At 46.6% G+C, this 16,388-nt stretch overlaps 1 protein-coding gene across 4 annotated transcripts in view; it reads right to left on the minus strand.

Annotated features, from left to right (window-relative positions):
• Window positions 1–205: 205 nt before the first annotated feature.
• AMOT (angiomotin) overlaps window positions 206–16,388 on the minus strand; it is a 67,157-nt gene continuing 50,974 nt past the window's right edge. For all 4 annotated transcript variants that reach the window (XM_061598150.1, XM_061598148.1, XM_061598149.1 and 1 more), the window contains exons 8-13: window positions 11,779–11,928; window positions 10,847–11,037; window positions 10,194–10,316; window positions 8,516–8,748; window positions 4,860–5,102; window positions 206–3,100 (exon numbers count right to left, since the gene is read on the minus strand). In XM_061598150.1, the coding sequence (XP_061454134.1) occupies window positions 3,000–3,100; window positions 4,860–5,102; window positions 8,516–8,748; window positions 10,194–10,316; window positions 10,847–11,037; window positions 11,779–11,928 (1,041 nt within the window). In that variant the 3' untranslated portion in view covers window positions 206–2,999. The remainder of the gene's footprint in view (window positions 3,101–4,859; window positions 5,103–8,515; window positions 8,749–10,193; window positions 10,317–10,846; window positions 11,038–11,778; window positions 11,929–16,388) is intronic.

Here is a 16,388-nt window from a genome sequence, read left to right on the forward strand (position 1 = left end):
GAGTGAAAAACATTGCACAGAAAGGTTGGGGAGTACTGTATAGCCACTGTACATGTGTAGAGGGTAAATTCTACAGTGTATACAGACAGACATCTCCCTCATCTGCTGCAGGAAGGCATCAAGCCACCCCAGTTGCAGAGATTACCATCTAAACGCTGATGTGGGTATTGAAAAGGAGAGCACTAACACCAGCCTAAAGCAAGCATATTTTCAGAAAGAAATGTATTTTCTTCATAAATACAGTACAGTTACACGTGTCATGAGGTTTACATTCTAGGCATAAAAATACACATGTTCCTATACAGGTACAGGAGAAGAAATATAGAGAGAGGCACCAAGCAAAGACATTCAACACGTTCAGAGCTCTGCAAAGTCCCTCCTCACAACAGGATGGAACATGAGATGCCGGCATCACCATCCCCACAATCAGTTTCCTGAATCATCCAGTCTAATGGGGCTCTTCTCAGCAGAAAGAAGCTGCCAGGGAGACACCTGCAGCATTAAAATGGGGTGGGGGAACCCAACACCTGTGGATTTGCTTTTAAGAAAACAAGAACGACTACATCACCTTCCTTTATACAACCTACAAACAGTCTTCCCCCAAGCTGGCGCCCCAAAGGTGTTTAGGGCTACTACAACCTCCGCCAGCCACACTGCCTGGGGCTGATGGAAGCAGTAGTCCACATCAACTGGAGTGTGCCACACTGGAGAAGGCTCATCTACAGCTTAGCTTGTATTACCCGAGTTCATGTTAAAACTCTTAGTCTAAAGTTTGGTTCGAGCACAGAGGTTACCCATTTTATACTGTCATGTTTCACTTCCAGTAGAAGAAAAGAAGTGTGCAGCTTGACTTCGGAGTAGCTTTGCCTTTAACTTAATTCTGTAACAGGGCAAGAAGTTACACATGAGGCTACTGGAAAATACGACCTCCTAATTCAGAGGCAGAACTTTCCAGAATTGGCATAATGAAAAGGGCAGGTGATAAGAGGAAGGGGAAATGGAAGCCTCCTGTAGTTTGCACAAAAGCCCAACTGCTATGAGGCTCCCTCCCAGCAGTGGGCTGTTCAAATATCAGCAGATTAAGGGTGCTCCAGATGTGCAAACCACATGGTGCCTCTGCAGATCCCTGTTAATCCAAAGTGCAGCCTGGGATCCCACTGGATCAGCATTCAGAAGAGTGGATGCAACTGCAGAGACCTCTGCTTCTTCATGGAGCCGACTCCTTTGAATTAGCCTTCCACCCCAGTCTAGCGCAACATTTTAGGGACAAACCTGCAACCCTCAAGGACTCCTTTAGCTTGGTTGGGTAGATTCACCCTCAGATGTGTTAAGACTACTTGCTTGGTTCCTACCAAAGGGAAATTCTCCAGGAGCTCAAAAGGCGCTGTGGGACACAGTGGATTCTTTCCCTTTTCTTTATACCAATTCACTTCTAAAGCAACTAAGAAGAGCTTTGCATGCAACATGTCCGGCACTGAGGTGCCCTCTCACCTACCCCAGGATGGGAGCCTGGATAAGGAGAGTGAACTCTGCTCAGAAGACACTTCCCTGCAGGACAGGACTGAATCCATAAGCTCCCAATCTGTTCCAAGGTTCCTCCTGTGGCCTCTGAATGCAACTAATTCAGTTGCTTCTTTGCTTGTGCTTCTCTTCTGTGAGAGAAGAACTTTGGGATCTGTCCAGGCAGTTGTTAAAACATATGAAATAGGAACACATTGGTTTTTTGAAACTTTTAAATGCACATTTGAACTTAATCCCTGCAATGTTTGCTACCCCAGTGCTACAAGATTTATGTCAGCTCTCAAGAAAACAGAATAATGAAAGTTACAGGAGTATATGTGCATCTATATAAAAACCTGCAACATTCCTTAGATATTAATCCATTATTCTTTTCTAAATTTGTGCAGAAGGAAAAGGAGTGTTTCAGGAAAATGCAAGGTTTTCAACTTGCAAGTTTCCTTTTCTTTTTAAAAAACGACTGACCCCAATGTAACCATTATCTTGAGTAAGGCACTAAATTTTTATATCAAAAGGTACAATTGTTAAGAGAAAAGCCGCTGTCTTCTGGAATGAGATTACAGTTTACAAGACATCTGGGAAGAGACAAACATATGGTGTAGAAAAAATTCTCTGGAATGGTCACACAGAGAATCAAGCTTCAGGTATTTAAAAATTCCAAGGCCTTCAGCTGGCTGACCCACACTGCCACTAACATAGTTTAGGAGTAACTCAGTCAAGCCAGCTGAACAACTGTGGTGTAAATGGAATGGGACAACAGACAGGAGAGCCTCGAACAGCTTGTTCACTGAAAAATCCTGAATGGATAAAGCCCCCTTTATCTTGGAATATCTAACAAAAGTACAGCACGATATGAACAATAAGGAAAAAAGTCTTGAGTGCAGGCACGTTGCGGAAATCAACATTTCCCCCAGTCCTGGAATGTTCTATGAAAATGGACACTCTCATAAGGAAGACAAGGAACACAAAAGTGTCCTTCCATCATTTGAAGGTTCATACAATGATTCTCAGGGATGCCTGAATATTCAGGACATTTAAACGACACTCAAAAGTGAGAGCACCATGTAATAATTGTCTGGCAACTGAGAAACCTGGAGGTAACAGGCTTTGTTAAAGGCATTATGGACATCAACATCTAAACATAGATCTTACTTTTCTTAAAACACAGGTTTTTAAAAATACTGACATTTTAAATTTTTTAGTGCATTTAAGACCTTGGTTTAATTTTTATCCAGGTGTTACCAGATCCAGTATTTTTAAAAAGAAGGTAGGGGAAGAATCTTCTTCAAAAGAACAAAACTACTTTAATAATTTTGGAACAAAACATAAGTTAACCTGTCCATACCTTTGAGAAAAATATATACAAACAGCACAAAGCTGCAGATTCCTTTACGATTCAGTTACCACAATTAACTATTTCATTATTTAAAAAAAGTTTCATGGGGGGGATTCTTGCTCCTCCGTTCCAGCTTTGCATTTCTTCAGATAAGATATTCCACCAATTCCCCGTCGCTGAGGTCCTGCCCCAAATTTTGAGCTGGGTTCTTTCTTTCTAGAGTGCTGGAATGGAAAACTGAGCCATCTATAAACAAGAGAATGAAATAAGAAAAAACCCCAAGAACAAGACACCTTAGAGGGCAAGTAACCAATCAAGAGCAATACACTTTTATGTTTTTGTATCTGGCTAGCCTGCAGCCTTTAAGCTAGACAGATCAGCCTTCTCTACCCTGGTGTCCTCCAGATATTTGGGCTGCAATTCCCAACAGCCCCCCAGCCAGCATGGTCATTCGAGAGGATGGCCAGGGCTGATGGAACATGTAGTCCAAAACATCTGGCAGGTACCAGGTTGGGGAAAGCTGGGTTAAGATTAATAGATGAACAGCCATTTTAAACAAAAGCCATCCCCAATTAATTAAGCAATCTTTTATTTTTCACAAGTTATTTGTGAAGCTTCAGACAGCAGGCACCATCTTAAAACAGCTATTCTCCCCCACCCCTTGCTGGAGTAAATGTCCCTACTAAGGTGGGATCTCCTACAAAAGATAAACACACTGCCCAAAAACAAAGTCTGGTTTCTTTTCTTCAGAACAACAGGTTTAGTAAAAGAAACCAACCTTAATAATCTATTCATTTGATTCCTTTAAATGGCTGCGGCAGGGAGGCTGCAAGTGTGTGACAACCTGGGAGAGTCTACTGTGCACGGGCACCTGCGCTGCCTCCTCTCAGGGTCAGGTTTCCCCAAGATCAACACCTCCCTTGCCCTGATAGGCAAACATGACCACCACTCACTTACATGGGACTCTAGCGGGGTAACGTTGCTTCCCGAGTTCTCCCCACTGTCACCACTAGTCAAGCCTGCTCTTGTCTGCACAGCCACACCGCTTCAACTGCATGCCCCTCCCCAATCCCAGATTCAAGCTAGGGTGACACGGATCCTCGGGGTCTGGCTTTTCTATGTGATCTGGCAGTGGCGACAGAGACAAGGAGGTTTTGCCCAATGCCAGCCTTTTTCAGGAAACTGCTCAAAACGATTTCACTGGCCTTTCTCCTGCTTTACAGTAATGCCCAGTGGCTGCTGCCTCCTGTAAAGCACAGGAGAATACTGCCGCACAGACACGACACCCACAGGTGCTGACAGCGGGTGGGCTGGGAATCAAGCCCCTCCCCTTTGCCAGTCGGGCCCTTCTACGTCCCTGCTGAGAGAAACAGTTCTCCCATGTGGCAAAGCTGTTCCTTCAGACCGCCACTGCAGAGCAACTGCTTGACTGAGGGCACCCCACAAAATGGTATCTCCGCGCATAGTCAGCCAGCATGCCAGGGAGAAAGAGAAGCAAAGACACCCCCACCTCTTCTATGTGCATGGGTTTTTGCAGGATTCAATCACACAAAATCCCCACCGGCAGTCTGAAGGAAAGGCGTTTTACCAAGGGAGGAGGGGTGTGTCTAGATCAGACTGCTTACGTCCATGACGTCTCTGGAAATAAAACCCATCAGTGCACATCATCATTTCCTCAGAAACAGGACAAGACCCTCGCAGCCTTGGAAATGGACTGCCTTCAAGTCGATTCTGACTTATGGCAACTCTATGAATAGGGTTTTCATGGTAAGCGGTATTCAGAGGGGGTTTACCATTGCATGAAGGGGTGGTATTTAACTCCTCTCTGCCAAAGAAAACTGAGTCGGTGCTGGGACCCCCAGCAGTGGCATGAAGATGGGTCTAGTAGCCCATGGCTATCCCGTTCCCTCCCGCCTTTGTTCTGGGTGCCCAAATAGCGGTGTGCCTCTGTTTCTTGAGAAGCACCCAGAACTGTGGGCTCAGCCAAGGGAAAAGGCCACATTACCTGCTTTGTCTGAACCGTAGGTCAAATTCATAGCAGGGATTCTCCCCTGCACAGGAGGGGTTGGAGCGCAGGAGGAGAAGGTGGTGGTGGTGACCTTGGCTTGCTCATTTCCCCGGTCCGTCTGAGTGCTACAGTCTCGGCTGCCGGTCTTGGAGTGAGCAGACAGCAGTGGCGTAGAGGGAAGGACTGGCGAAGGGGTTGAAGGAATGGATTCGGAGCGGCATTCCGTTCCCAGCAGAACACCTGAGGAGAAAAGGGAAGGGCAGTGACACACCAGCTGCATGATGCCAGCTTTGCTTTACATTCTGCTCCCCGGGAGGATGCTGGCCTCACACACCACTAGAGTCATTTCCCATCTAGCAACCTGAAGCACTCAGCTTATTAAGGAATTCTGTCTGGTCAGGACTAAATTGTGCAATAATACGCGATGTGGCCAGGTCACATTTTCGCTTATTTGAGATTTTGTCCTATTTTGCTTTTATTTCTTGTCTTGCTGCATTTTGTTAGGCTTATTTGTTGGCTTGAAACTGAAAGCATAATATTTTGCGAATTAGTTGCAAGTCACACTTTGGTATTCCACCCTGGAAACTTTTGATGACATGTAATTAACAAATTATTCGTCCAATTATTTGTCTTTTCTGCAGTCTTTGTGCATACCATGGACTGCAAAAAAGACAAATAATTGGGTGTTAGAACAAATTAAACCAGAACTATCACTAGAAGCTAAAATGATGAAACTGAGGTTATCATACTTTGGACACATAATGAGAAGACATGATTCACTAGAAAAGACACTAATGCTGGGAAAAACAGAAGGGAGTAGAAAAAGAGGAAGGCCAAGCAAGAGATGGATTGATTCCATAAGGGAAGCCACAGACCTGAACTTACAAAATCTGAACAGGGTGGTTCACGACAGATGCTCTTGGAGGTCGCTGATTCATATGGTCGCCATAAGTCGTAATCAACTTGAAGGCACATAACAACAACAACAACTAAAATATAGTTTAAATCAGTAGTAAGAAACCTTTTCATCTAAGGGCCGCTTTCCCTTCTGGGCAATTTTCTGGGGGGCATGAAGGAGGCTGGCAGGGCAAGAGGCAAAAGCAGGTGAATCAATCAGTGTAAATTGTACTTCTGTACAGCAGGTTAGTTTCTACACACTCTCACCCCCCACCTGCCTCTTTCCTCCATCCAGACACCTTCCAGGCAGGCACACACACTCCAGGAGGGTGCAAAGCAGGGACTGATGGTGGGTGTGGCCTGGGGGGAGTGTGAGGGCCAGAAAGAGAGGCCTGGAGGGCCACATTTGGCCCTCAAGCCTGAAGTTTTCTAGCCCTATTTTAAATAAAATAAAGAGAATCACAACCTTCAAGTAAAATGAGATTCCTGGCCAGGGGCCCAAAGCTTACGTGGTTGCCACCAAGCCTTGTTCTGCCCCCCTCCCCTGAGCAAATGGGGACAGGGAAGAGCAGGGCATCCTATGTTCATCACTGGTAACCATTTGTATACAGCTTCTCAGCCAAGAAGGGCCCCCAAGTTGGTTTACAGAATAACAAATCAGATCAATACGCAGCCGTGAAATCCAATCACAACGAAACACAGACAATGGCAAAAAAAGCAGCTTGTCTGTTCTCCCTGTTGCTGCAAACGCATTTGCTCCAGGACATCACTCAAAGAGGCAAACTGAGTCTGAGCAAGATTTAGGAAAGGCTTTAAACAGCACTGCCAGTGGACAGAGAGGCAGACCAATTTACCCTACATATCAACAGGAGGTAGACATGTCCCGGGCTCAAGAAAGGTAAAAGCTCCTGTCCCCGGACGAGACAAGCCATTTAGGCACTCCCTCCCCTCTAAGTTATTATTTTCTGGTAGTGGAGAATGCAGATGAGGACAGGCGGCAGGCATTGCCAGCGGGAATAAAGCCTCTGCTCGTATCTCCATCACCTGGATCTCCTTCCCGGCAAATTGCTCAGCTTTGGCTCAGACTCCCAAGACACATTTAGAACATCAGCAGTCTCAAGTGCTGCACCTTTTGCTAGACTGTATGACTTCTGACTGCAGGTGGGGAGTGAACGGCCTCAGAATAAGAGTTACACAAAGAGGCAGCATTCCTGACTTGCTATTGTCCAGATCTCCAAATGCCCTTTGATGAAAACAAGAAAACACCCTGCACATAAAAGATTAGCCAGCTGGGCAGAAGGTCTCAGGCCAGCCTTTTCCCTGACACGCTCCCTTTCAACATGCAAGGAGATTCATGTGTTTTGTTTTCAAATAAGCTTGAGGAGGGGAGAAAAGAGAGGAGAATCTGCATGCAGAGCAACATAGAGCCTTGTTCTTCTTCCTACGCCTCCTAGACTGCTTGGGCTGGATGGATGAACGAGACAAAGATTCGAAAGCATGGTGCACCGTGCCTCGAGATGTTAGCCCATCATTTGGAGAGGGTGTTTCCAACAGGCTTTGCTCTCATCACCCTCTCTCCCTTCCTCTACCCCAAGTGCTGCTTGTCAGAAGCACAGTTCAAAATGTTCCTTAAACATGCACATTTTGCAAATGGAATAATTTTTTTAAAAAATGATCAAGCATGTGCAAGCTTGTTGGGATTTGTACGATTTATACACCGGAGTTCCCAAGGTTTTCCCCCCAAGGACCACTTGAAAATTGCTAAGGTTCTTGGCCAACCACTTAAATCATTTTTCTGCCAGTTGCAGCAATTGTAATGCCCTTTGCTAGAAGCCGCATGATTTTTAATTGTATTCTTTGAGCCATGCCGTAGACTGCCTGAATGAAGCTTGTGGACCACCAGCAGTCCACAGATCACGTTTTGGGAACCCCTGGTTTCTACAGCATTGAACTTCATGATTAAATCATATGTGCAGAAAGCTCCCATTTGCCTTCCTTATACGACTTCAATCGTTAGTGAATGTTTGCAAAGATTACTGGTGCACTTGCCATTTCTGCTTTGTATTATTTCACGGTATGAAATCCAATGAAATGATTGTTTTGGGGTTATGGGTGGGGCTCTTACTGTGTACTGTTTGATTGCACTGTATTTTTATGTGCTCCAACCCACCATTGGGCCTTCTGATGAAGGGCGGGTAAGAATACAATTAATTTTTAAAAAGATCTGCAACGTGAAATGCTACCCATTTTGCAAATGGTGTGCGCTCTCTTATTTGCTTCTTCTGGTGGTCATGGAGAAGGGGATGTTGCTGGGTGGGGCACTGAAGCCTGGCTTTTGATCACCAATACCTTGTTGCTAAACAATGATGAGGATTATTAGAATTTCCCTGCCATTGCTTACACAGTGACAATCATAAGGGCTAGAAACTTACATTTAAAAATAAAAAAAGAGTCAAGCACCTTAGAAAATTAATTATGTAGTCCCAGAGGATCACAGCACACACACACTTGCAACAGTACAATCTTAGGCAAGTGAGTATGTGGCCCGGCCATTAGTACAGTGCACCTGTTTGTATCACTGTGCATGCACTAACCAGCAATTTACTGCCATTTTACAACACTCAGAATCTGTCGCCTGAGGTGACTGCCTCATTCTACCTAATTGCAAGGCCGGACCTGCAAGGTGGGATTTGATCTCTGGCTTAAGGTGACCACTGAGAGCCATATGATTTGTGATAATTAAAAGAAGAAGTCACCTAAGCTGCCTTTCCAACTCTTGTCCTCTCTCTTCTCTTCCAGAATGGGGGTGCTGCTCAGGGTTGAGGAGTGGGAGAGCAAGCCCGAGCCACTGTTGGAGATAGACATCAAGGATTTTGCTGGTCTCATGGAAGAAAGCTGATCTGTCTTGCTGGCCTCTTTCCGGGACCGCTGTTGGAGGACTTTAATCATGGCATCTTTCTCAATGATCTGAGCATGGAGAGTCTTGATCCTAGGATGGGACAACAGAACAGTCCTCAATATTTCAGCAACCCTCTGGTGTTTTTTCTGACCGCATCCCTCTTCCCAAATATTCAAAGAATTGGGGCAAACAGAGTTCATGGATCTGACAATAGGATGCCTGCTAACTCAGGGCTACAACCTGTCACACTCAAGAAGACCCCAGCTAATGGCTAAGGCTGATGGCTGTCATGACTGAAAACATCTGGAGGGCAACTGGGTTGCCAAAGTCCGATTTAGGGCCAGAGAAGTTGCAGATTTAGAAGCAAGACATTTCTGAAACTCAACTGGTTACTCATCAAGGGGAAGAAAAAGAAAAGCTAAACAAAGCATTAAACATTGAGGGCCTTGAAAACAAATGCTTGATACAAACAACAAAAATGCATTCAAACAGAAGCCTTGCCGGGCAATGTCCAGACCTGGTCCAGATCAACCCAACTTGGTGCTGAAGACACCGGAAGTTTGCAAGGCAGGGGGAGCAAAGAAATCTCAAGGCTACGCAAGGCCTGCAACTGCAAAAGCTGAAGAGATCTGAACTTTCTTTCCCAGCGTGGAACTTTCCTTCACAATCCTCCCACCCCTTTTAATTCTAAGTAGAAACGCCAACACCTCCTGGTTTATATAACCTGGGGATGGAAAAAGAAGTGAATTCATTGCACCGTGTCGCCTCTTTAATTTGGGGAGAGGTTTTAGTGCTTCTTTGTTCTGGCAGGTCTGCTGCAGTGCATGTGTGTGTTTACGGATCTACTGATTAGATACCACGGCAAAAACGACACTTTCTCTCTCGCTCCATGCTCGGAAAAGATTCAGCCCTTGCATTTCTGCCTGGCCTTGCAAGGCCCAGGAGCCACGCCAAGAGACCATTTGGCAAACCTATTTAGAATAGCAAAACAAAGGCAGCTGTGCGCAGTATACCATGCCTTCCCAAAAGCCCACAAAAATTACTGGTGTGCAGCCTGAAGCCGTAGTGAAGGGCAGAGGGCAGAGAAGTGGGACATTAGGGGGACATAACGGGCCAAGGAAAAGCAGTGTAACTGTGGCCAGACAACGGTGGGCTGGCATCACCGCAAGTGGATTCATACATCACATATGTGCAAAAGTGCAGCTAATGCCATGAGCTGCTCCCTAGAGCAGTGTGCGAGCACCGGAGGGGAGGGGGATGCGCTACGGTCCTTTTCCATGAAGCAAGTTTTCTAATCCCAGGAGAGAAGCCACAGAACTCACAAGAGCCGCCTCTTCTGGTGTGACACTACTACACTGCTTATGTGAGAAGACCACTCACACAAACAGGTTTTTGCAATTGTATGGATTGCGCAGCACATAAATTTGACACTGGTCAAAGGGGAAAAAACATCCCTATCCTGATCAACACGCAGTTAAGGATTTCAAAACTGAACTAGATAAGGAGCAAAAGAAGGCGACCCAACCAGACTTTACCTGCCCTCCATATCTAGACACCTCCTGTTAGCCATGAGGATCTCCTCCTCTTCCTTCTGAATGCGAGCTTCGAGGGAGGTGTCGTAGCTGCCATTGGGCGAGTGGCTGATCACAGTGGTGTCCCTGAAGACAAAGAGATTAGTATACTGGAGAGCAAGTTACTAGGACCCCTCCCCACAGAACCCCTCACAGGGCTCTGGCAGACAGAAAAAGAGCAGTCGCATGAGCCGGTGGAGCTCATGGTGGAAACTGGATACTGGGGGTGGTGGTTGCCCCACAGAGCGGGATCTGGATGTGTGCAGGATTCCGTTTTATTGAGAAACACAGACCTTCTGGCCCTCACGCTTACCTAGGAAGGCACACACACAGCATCTAATGAATACTCTGGAAAGGGGTGGGGGAAGGAGTAGAGCAGTCTATCCTACACAGAGTAGCTTTCTCTCATTTCTAACAGATCTCATGTATTTTAGTATGTCAAAATATAAAACTGAAGAACAAAGCAAAATCCATGGCAAAAAGAGTAATTTTGCAAACAGAACAAGACTTCTACAGCCCTGCAGAGGGCTTTTTTGGGGGTAGGGGAGGGGAGGGGAAATATCCAGAAACTATCTCCCCCCCCAAACCCGTTTTCGTACTAGCAACTCTGCTCCTACCTCTGAGCAGCAACAGTGGCTGCGGCATCCAACGCAAACTGCCGCATGACGCTTTCTTCCAGGTACTTCTGCTCCCACTTTGTCATGTCTGCTTCCAGAGCAAGAATTCTTTCCTCCTTTTCCCGCAGGAGTTCCATAAGCGCTGTGGCGTTGTACTCAGAGACGCTGGCCGGCTGAGATGTCCCCTGGCGCTGATGGGGGGGGATAAACAAGCCAATAAGCTGACTGGAACCATGAATCCCAGCTGAGAAGCACACATTACTATACTTACTAACTTTGTGGCTTCCTGGAAAACAATGGCTAAGTCACCCGATTCAGCTAAAAGCTGGCTGCTTGGCAAGTTCAAAGTGTGTGATGGCCCTCTGTGGGGCCAAGCAGCTCCAGCCTTTGACAGAACAGGTTTTATTCTCTCTTAAGAAAAATGCATGCATCTCGCCGAGAGTCAAAAACCATTCCAGCCATGCAGTGGACCAACCCGGCAACTGCTTAGCTGCAAGTGCAGCTGTAACACATGGCAGATTCGTTACACAACAAAGTGCAAGTAACGGCAGAAGGAAAGACGACCGCGACCTCGCTCCAGATTGAAAACTAATGCTCACTTAATGCTAGTTAAGCAACAAGCTCAGTGGCAGAGCATCCGCATTGCATGCAGAAGGCCCAGGTTCAACCCCGGGGGTGCCAAATCCGCTTGCAGGCCGAAGGTCCTGGCTTCCATCCTGTCTCCAGGGAGGGCTGGGAAATAAATCCCTGCCTGGAACACTGGAGAGCAGCTGCCAGCCAGTGTGCGCAACATTGAGCAAGACGGACCAACAGCCTGACTCTACAAGGTGGCTTCCTACAGATGTTCATCTCATTTTTAAAAAGGGCTTCTTGGAAACCAGCCACCCGGCTTAACTGGAGGATGGAGGCCTGCCCAGTGCCCCCATCTGTACCTGCTGCATTCGGAGGGATTCGAGCTCCCTCTCCAGCCGTGTGCGGAGCCGATGCTCCAGCTGTTCGCGCTTCTCACAGGCCGCCTGCAGCTGGACCAAGGCCTGCTGCATCTTCTCCACCTTCTCCACGTAAACCTGCTTCTTCTTCAACTGAAACAAAAAAGAAGACAAGCGGATTGTAAAACTGCTTTGGCATCAAGATGCCCCTGCACAAGCTAGGCCTCCAGCATCTCGCCGGCAAGCGTGGCAACCCAGACACCCCCCCACCGCCGCAAAAGTAGGGCATGGATGGCAAAACACGGCCCCAAAAAATCAGGGGAAGGGACCCGGCTCAGCGGTAGCGTGTTGCACACAGAACGTTGCAAGCAGAGGCCTGGCACTGTGCAAAGGACCGAAGGGCCACCGAGGTCAGCACCCTGCTCTCACAGGGGCCAAGCAGATGCCCATGGGAAGCCCACAAGCCGAACCTGGGAGCAGTAGCCCTCTCGCCACCTGCAGTCATGAGTTTAATTCCTGACAGCTCCAGGCTGGGTTGGGAAGGCCCCTACCTGAAAACCTGGAGAGCGACTGCCAGTCAGCCCAGATGCCACTGGGCTAGCTGGAGCCACGTTCTGACTCGGGAGAGGGCAGCTTCCCATGTTCCTAATCCTAACCCAAAAAAGCAGGGGAAGCATTCCACAGTCCAAGCACCCTATGCTGTGCCCCTCCTGGCTCCCCTCAGGCGGCCACAACACCCAAAGGAGGGCCCTCTGAGGAAGGATCAAGATTATCCACGCTACTCGGAACACAAGCTGTTTAGGGCTTTAAAAAGGTTAAAACCCATTTAAAAATGTACCTCAAATCAGTTCAGTGCATCACTTCAGTTCTAGGGCAATAGTGCTGGTACTTATGTACATACACAGGCTTCAGGTGTCACTGGCCTTCAACGGGCAGGTCAAGACCCACTGCTGGGTTGTGGCTAATCTAGGATGGTTACAACAGCAGCACTACCATCATACAAATATACACCAGAAGACTGAGAAGTGGGTCCCTAAATACATATTTGGGTTAAACATGGATCCCAGGCCTGAAAAGGCTGACTATTACAGCTGAATATCATAAAATGTTAAGAGTGCTGACTCGTGCCTTCCAGAGGGTTAAGACAACAACTCCCATCAGTCCCAGCCAGCATCACCACATGATGCTGGGGCTGTTGGGACTTGTAGTCCAAGACATCTGGAAGGCATCAGGCGGAGGAAAGCTACCATTGCGGAGCATTACCTTGGACTTGAGATTCAAACCCCACTCAGTGACAACGTTCACTGGGTGATGTTGACATTCTCTCCAGCTAACCCGCCTTGCATGGTTGTTGTGAGGCTAAAAACCTGGATAATCCATGGGTGAAGGACAGGATGAAAATATTGGCATAAAGCAAAGCAGCCTAATTAGCTTCACAGACATCGTCCATTAGAATGGATGCACCATGGCATGTATTGTTTCATACACACAAAGTTAACATTATTACATTTTCCTAACTCAATCTTCAACAACCTGGTGCCCTTTAAATATTTTGTTTGTTTGTTTGTTTGTTTGATTGATTGATTTATATCCCGCCCTTTCTCCCAGTAGGAGCCCAGGGTGGCAAACAAAAGCACTAAAAACACTTTAAAACATCATAAAAACAGACTTTAAAATATATTACAACAAAACATCTTTAAAAACATTTTTTAAAGCTTTAAAAACATCTTTTTAAAAAAAGTTTAAAAACATATTGTACAGCAATTCCAACACAGACGCCGACTGGGACGAGGTCTCCACTTAAAAGGCTTGTTGGCAGAGGAAAGTCTTCAGTAGGTACTGAAAAGATAACAGAGATGGTGCCTGTCTAATATTTAAGGGGAGGGAATTCCAAAGGGTAGGACTATGACTCCCATCAGCATCAGCCGGGATGGCCATATGATGCAGGGGCTGATGGGAGTTGTAGTCCAAAACATTAGAAAGGGCACCAAGTCGGTGAAGGTTTTTCTGACCTCTTCAGTATAAGGGAAACTGCCAGCAAACCAGGACTTCTCAGCCCAAGTCTCACTGCGGTGGCCCAGCTCTGCTTTAGCTGACATATGCGCGTGTAACATTAGAACACACCACGGCCAAATGCAGAAGGTTTTTATTAACGTTAAGTCAGGAGTCTGAGCATGTTTCACCCTAGAAACGGAATGGTAAGCAGCGTTTTTTGAATGCTGCCAACATGCTGCAGGCAAGCTTGGGAACAGATGTTGCATTGTTGAAGCGCTCTCGCTCTCTCTCTTAACCGCCAAGAGGTTCAATCCCTTCCTTAGTCTTTGTAGGGGTTGTGCAGAGATGGGGATCAAGAGAGAGGGCTGTTCCTCAGCACCAGCTACAGTAACAAATGCCATACAAGGGGATGTCAACAGCGGCTGTTTCAATATTTCCTTACCCAAGTTTATTTCCAGGGCCAGGGTTGGCATGGTTGGGCATATGCTGTGGGCCCACGCCCAAGCAGGGGCCTCACTGGCAAGAGCCCCTTTGGCCTGCTCCTCTTCCCCACTGCAGCCTAGTTGCTCTTTCACCCTTCCTCTGGTCCAGACAACAGTGGCAGTGGTGAGAAGGAGGAGGCGATATCACTCCTTGCTTGCTCACAGGCTGGCTGCAAGCAGAACTAGCAATGCCAGTGAGGAGGAGGAGCAGGCGGCAGCAATGGCGGTGAAAAGGAGGACTCACTGAAGAGGGAGGTGCAGGGGGGCCAAGGCGGCTGCCTTGCCCAAGGGCCCTCCAAACCTTGGGGCCGTCTGGTTCCCCCTACCCACCCGTCGCCGACTCACAGTGTCCTCCATTCAGTATGTATTGGATGGCAGGGACCTGAATTGGGACTCCAGAGCATAAGAATTGCCTTCAAAACCTCCTAAGAAGAGCGGCATCAGACCCAAGGCAAGATTGAGAAACGCTTCTTCTGAATAGGGCGAGAATGCTCACTGCAAACATTTGCATCTTCCTCCCATAAAAACTCCAGTGATGAGTAGACACATTTTTTTTTGTCATGGCATGGAATTACCTAAAAGAGCAGCAATGTGAAAGATCTGGATGGGTCAGATGAACCCAAGGGGCTTTTTCAAAGCACTCTGAGGAACTTAAGTTATCCCTAGGACAATAGGTGGCATCCAGGGTTAGTCCCAGTCACAGTAGACCCACTGCAGTTAATAAACATGACTAACTGAGGTTCGTTCATTTCAATGGGTCTACTCCGAGTTGGACTTAGTTGAATGCAACCCAATGTCCCCAGGACATGTTCATACCGCTATCTCAGTTCTAAGTTGGTGTGTGATTTATCTCTTCTTTCTTCAGACCATTCCCCACCACAATGCAGAATTTTGATTGTACTGTTTACATTTGGATGACTGTGTTGAGACTTCTCATATGCAATGTAACTCATACATAATATGTCCCTGCACACAAAGGAAACTATATCAATGGGAATAGTTGTTATTCTGCATGGATGCTTAAGACAGCCCACCCAGTGCCCACCAGGTGTTTTCCACTACAATCCCCATCAGCCCAAGTCTGCAGTCAAGCTTCAGCTGTTATTTTTGATAATCTTCTGCCCAATTAATTGGAGACCTTTCCCACTGAGCCAACTGTTCTTGAAACAACTAAACTAACTGATCAATCAGCTAAGCACAGCAGGCCTACAAAATAGCTAGCGCTCTCCCTCTAAGAGCAGAAATGTGGCTCTTCCTTGCTCCAATGAGATGCCCGCTAGCCCTTGCGCAAAATGCGTTTGGTTCCAACAAAGCACCACTGTGCCTGCGGAGCAGCTCATGCCAAACCAATCTGGGTTAAGCTTTCCCCTTTCAAGGGGGCACCTCTCTGTTTGCTTGTTTTAAAATAAGTTATAACCCTCAAAAACCGCCTCTGGAAAATTACTAGCAGACAAAAATGGACAGTTACGAAAAGCAGTTTAAAAACAACCCAGCAATTTCTGCGTCACTGTAGATGCAAGATGAAAACAGACACACCCGACTTGCACGTCAGCCCACAGAGGCATACTCCAAAAAGCTACCTGGAGACATAAGACAGCTAAACAAATATTCTTGGATAAGCGCATCATCCATACTGTACTTTAGCCAGGAAGTGAAAGAATCACACACCCCAAATCCCCTCCATGGAAAATGGGATTTAGGAAAACAGAATTTGTATGTTCCCAGATAACAAAGGGAAATCTTGGCTGTAACTAATTGCAAGATACCAGACAAAACCAGAATTTGAAAAGTGCACTTTGAAAGCCAGGCAAACAAATATTAACAAGCTGACTGGATTGATCATCACAGGAAGCATTAATAAGAAAATAACTGAAACCACCACAGCCACATCAACCTTCTGATGGTGATCAAGAAACGTTCACTGTACTACATTTATTTTCAGAAGTTGTCGGTGCATATTCTGAATAGTGACTCAAAGCACTAGATGCCCTCCCAGCAGGCCGACACTTCAGTTCACCCACTCAGTCAGAACTCCAGAGCTGCAAAGTTAGGCAATGAGCTTCAGGCACTCAGAAATGTTTGCCTCATAAGAGAGATCAGTATTAGAAAGTAATCTGAATTCTTCTCCAGCTCAAA

This window comes from Rhineura floridana, chromosome 16 (genome assembly GCF_030035675.1).
Source record: "Rhineura floridana isolate rRhiFlo1 chromosome 16, rRhiFlo1.hap2, whole genome shotgun sequence".
In the NCBI taxonomy this organism is placed as follows: Eukaryota; Metazoa; Chordata; class Lepidosauria; order Squamata; family Rhineuridae; genus Rhineura; species Rhineura floridana.